The 4,099-nt window shown below is 46.4% G+C and overlaps 1 protein-coding gene across 1 annotated transcript; it reads right to left on the bottom strand.

The window, feature by feature from the left end:
- Positions 1 to 2,310: 2,310 nt before the first annotated feature.
- LOC147893120 (uncharacterized) lies at positions 2,311 to 3,740 on the bottom strand. Its single transcript, XM_087387558.1, has one exon. It carries the CDS (start codon positions 3,738 to 3,740, stop codon positions 2,730 to 2,732), a length of 1,011 nt encoding a protein of 336 aa, XP_087243684.1. The 3' UTR covers positions 2,311 to 2,729.
- Between the last annotated feature and the right edge of the window lie 359 nt (positions 3,741 to 4,099).

The following is a 4,099-nucleotide window of genomic DNA, read 5'->3' as shown; positions in this document are numbered from 1 at the left end:
TGCTGCACACACCTGGCAACCTTTGCACCCTTCCCTGCTTCTGCACAGGCCACCATACTGCACCATATCTGCTCCTGGATGTTGTGCCTGATCCAGCGCCTATTTTTGACCTTATAATCTCTCTCTCTTGAGGTTATTGCTGCTGCGCCTAATGCAGACTATGGATACCAGCTGCACCTGCTACTGTATCAGCCCAGGTACCTTCACATTCTTGTCCTATGTGCTGCCCATGTGGCAGCTCATCTGCTGCCCTCATAGCAGCTCTCACTCTATTTTCTCCTCTCCTCTCTCAGGGTATGTCATCCTCCCCCCCGTCCTCCTCATATGGGGGCTCACAAGCAGGAAGGTGACCCTCATATTCCAACAATATGTCCAGGGTGAGACAAGCCCGTCAAGCATGGTACCAATGTATCAACTCTTCATGCCACGGAATTCTTCTAATGCTTAACTCTACTAAGCAATGGTGATCATCCTATATAGATGATCATGGCAGGCTCTGCTTAAATCAGAGTTTGGATCTTGTTTGGTGGACACTGTATGATATCGAGAAGTTTGATAGAATCATTGGTTTTCTCTCTTTAGTACACCCCCTTGTATCAATTACATGATCAAGGTTCCAATGTAGTTCAGCACACAGCCGAAAGAAAACCATTGGCGAGTAGCCATGAGTATTGAGATACACCAGAGCTTTTTGATACCATGACATCATATACGACTCAATCCACACTTTGTGGGTACCATGAATTCAATCTGACTAAAGGCCCAAACAGTAAGATTTCATCATCGAAATTTGGTTAGCCTCAAGGCTCATGGTGTGCCTTTTACCTCAATAAATCAGTCCCTCTTCAACGCAAGAAGAGTACATGCTCCACACAAGGAAATATATTCCCTATATATGTTACCTGATTTCACAATGCTTGGCTGAAATCTTAAATGCCCAGTCAGCATCTCATTTGAGATCCAGATTCTTATTCATGTTCCTAAAAGAATTTTGGATGTGACGACAAATGATAGGAAAAGATTTCATCCCTCGACTCCTGGTACAATATCAAGGCTTGAATTGTTATAATACAAGTTGATGTCAGGGCATAGGCCTCACCCATAAGGACTCGTGGGTCAAAAATATGTGAAAGGGAGGATGAGGCCCCTTGGGCGCTATGAACAGAAGTGGAGCCTTGGCCCACAAGCAATGATGGCAGCAATTAATCCTAGTAAGTAATGCAAGGCCAGTGGAGTATCCCCGTCAAGATTTCATCCCTTGACTCCTGGTACAATATCAAGGCTTGAATTGTTATAATACAAGTTGATGTCGGGGCATAGGCCTCACTCATAAGGACTCGTGGGTCAAAAATATGTGAAAGGGAGGATAAGGCCCCTTGGGCGCTATGAACAGGAGTGGAGCCTTGGCCCACAAGCAATGATGGCAGCAATTAATCCTAGTAAGTAATGCAAGGCCAGTGGAGTATCCCCGGCAACATTTTTCAGAAACTCATGGCTCTCCAATAGCCAGGCGGTGGAGTAACGGAACCCTCTGTACATGGCTAGAAGCTTGGCCTTGGTGCCACATTGGCACATGGAACCAACAATTGGTATCAGAGCTTAAATACTGTCTGCTCACAGGTGGCAGTGTGCAGTTGTGATGATTGGCACGTCCTCAGACTAGTGGCTACTAAAAAAGATCCTACATGGAGCTCATGTGGGGTGCTCATGTACCCTTGTGTGTTAGGAGGGCCATAACTCTTCACATATTATCTTGGGAGATTCGTGGGCCAAAAATATGTGAAGGGGTGTAGGGCCCCTTAGGTGCTCTGGGCACGTGTGTAATTGATGAAATGAGGATATCCTCGTGTAAGTCTTTTGGGAGTCCTGGCTCTCCATTGGCTAGGCAGTGGAGGTGTGGAATCGCCAATACATCGCTGGACCCCTGGACTCGGTGCCACATGACGCTTGGAACCAACACACGACCATCTTTAGCAATATCTTGTGTTACTGGAAAAAATATGTTCACCATAGAGCCGTGTTCAGCTCCTAACAAAACCAAGCGCAGGTCTGCCACCGGGGCTAGGTCCAGAGGTACCCAAGCCAAGAGCTGGCAGCTTGATGACTCACAGGGTATTGCTGTTATTATCTTTATTGACTCGAATTTGACCAAACGCACAAAACAGTAAGAGTTCAACATCAAGATTTGAATCATCTCTTTCCTCAATAAGCTATCATGCAAGTAGAGTACATGCTCCACCCATGTTCCAAAGTACTCTTCTATTTCCACACCTCCCGCACAATGAATGGGTTAGAACATATTCTAAAAAGGTGTGATGCAAATCTGAAGGTGTATCATATGCTCCATCTATTAATGAAGGAGGTAAATCTTACTAAACATATTATCTCTATGCACAAAGACAAGTTCATATACTTCTCGATAAGGGCACGTCACTTCGCGCACAGCTCATTAGTACATTATGAAGCCCTTCTCTAATTTACAAAGAAGTGTGGAAGCTTTCTTTCCAGTAATTGTGCTATCAATTGTGCGTACTAGGAAATACATTGCTTCTTGCATCTTGGGTTAGCATCTCTAGAATATCTTGAGATAAAGATCAACAGTCTGGACCTTGGTTCTAAACGGTCTGAAGATACAAGAGAGAGAGAGGAAGAGTGTGTGTGTGTGTGTGTGTGTGTGAGAGAGAGAGAGAGAGAACGAGAGAGAATATAACACCGCTGATAAGGTATCTTCATTTTAAAAGGTGAATCGAGATTCTCCGTGGCCTAGGCTGACGAGGTGGAAGCTGCATCTTTGTCCATGTAACGCAATTCTCTATCTCATCCAACTCCCCCCTCCATAAGCAGTTACGTATCGTGGAGTAAAACACAGAGTTTGTCTCTCCTTGCACCAAGTGACCTCTACAGAATGCATCGCTTGGGCTAATCTCAGGTGAAAATTTCATTGTGAATTCCTTTAAAGTTCCGTTCGCATCTTGGTAACCGATTCTTGCGCCACGTCGGTACCACCGTGTGTGCCCTACGACCCCATAGCTTTTCCAGTCATCAGGCAGGTCTACCAGCGTTCGATCCTCTACCCATCTCTTCTCTGTTTCGTTATATGCTTTGTAAATAGAAGCCGACGGCAGACTTACGAAAACTCGGTTCGATAGCGTCAAGATTGGTCCGTAGCCTTGGCTATCATGATCTCGTGGATCCGGTAGTTCTTCCCACACATCTCTCTGAACGTCGTATGCTGCAATCCCGACCTCGTAAATAGCATAAATTTTCCCTTGTGCTGCCGCTACACTCCAAACCGACTTAAATTTGGCTCTCTCCTCCCAGGTCCAGATTCCAGCGCCAATATCAAGCATGAACAGGTGGCCGGACCAAGGGAGGAAGAACAAACGGTCGTGGAGGCAAACAAATTCATCACAATCGTCGACGGAAGGAATGCCGAGAGGGAGAGGAGGAAGAGGGTGGAAGGTGTGGGAAAGGAGATCGAAAAAGGAGAGGGAGTGAAGGGAGGCACGGCGGCGATGGACAATGACGAGGCCATGGGGATGGAGCAAGGTTCGGGAGGAGGGGGTGAAGATGTGGGGGTTGAGGAGGGCAGAGCGCCATAGCCTGGTCAAGCAAGCCAGCAGCGGACGACAATACAAAGGAAGACGAGGAATGATCTCGTTTAGGACCACATGGTCTGGGAGACCAGGAATGAGGCTCATCTTGGGAATGGAATATGGTTTGTAATGCCCCTTCTTCATGGCTTTAAGAGACTTCTCCTCCACACTCACATGCTCCGGCTCAACCTCTAGGACACAACCTCGACTTGCCTTGGACCCATTGCCTTGGACCCACCCCAAATGGAGGCTAGTATGTTCACACAATTTTTTGCCAACACCCGACTCAAAGTGTTTCGTACGCCAGCTCACCTGCATGCGCCGAAAGCTCCATTGATCGAGAATACAAAGAAAGGCGAGGATCAGCACCAAATGGTCAAGAAGACCAGGCATGAGGCTCATAATTGAAATGCTCATTCATATATACAAAGCCTTTTGACTTTTCTTTGCCTGTTTGGTTTTTGACGATGGGTTTATACCAAAGTTCACGCAAAACTTGTAGA

Source organism: Dipteris shenzhenensis, chromosome 16, assembly GCF_047967505.1.
Source record: "Dipteris shenzhenensis isolate YYH24624 ecotype China chromosome 16, Dip_SZ_1.0, whole genome shotgun sequence".
NCBI classification, from domain to species: domain Eukaryota; kingdom Viridiplantae; phylum Streptophyta; class Polypodiopsida; order Gleicheniales; family Dipteridaceae; genus Dipteris; species Dipteris shenzhenensis.
This window is presented reverse-complemented; position numbering and strand designations above follow the sequence as displayed.

Bases quoted from the DNA above. Each gene is read 5' to 3' on its own strand.
- LOC147893120 (XM_087387558.1), bottom strand. From the start codon at position 3,740: ATGAAGAAGGGGCATTACAAACCATATTCCATTCCCAAGATGAGCCTC.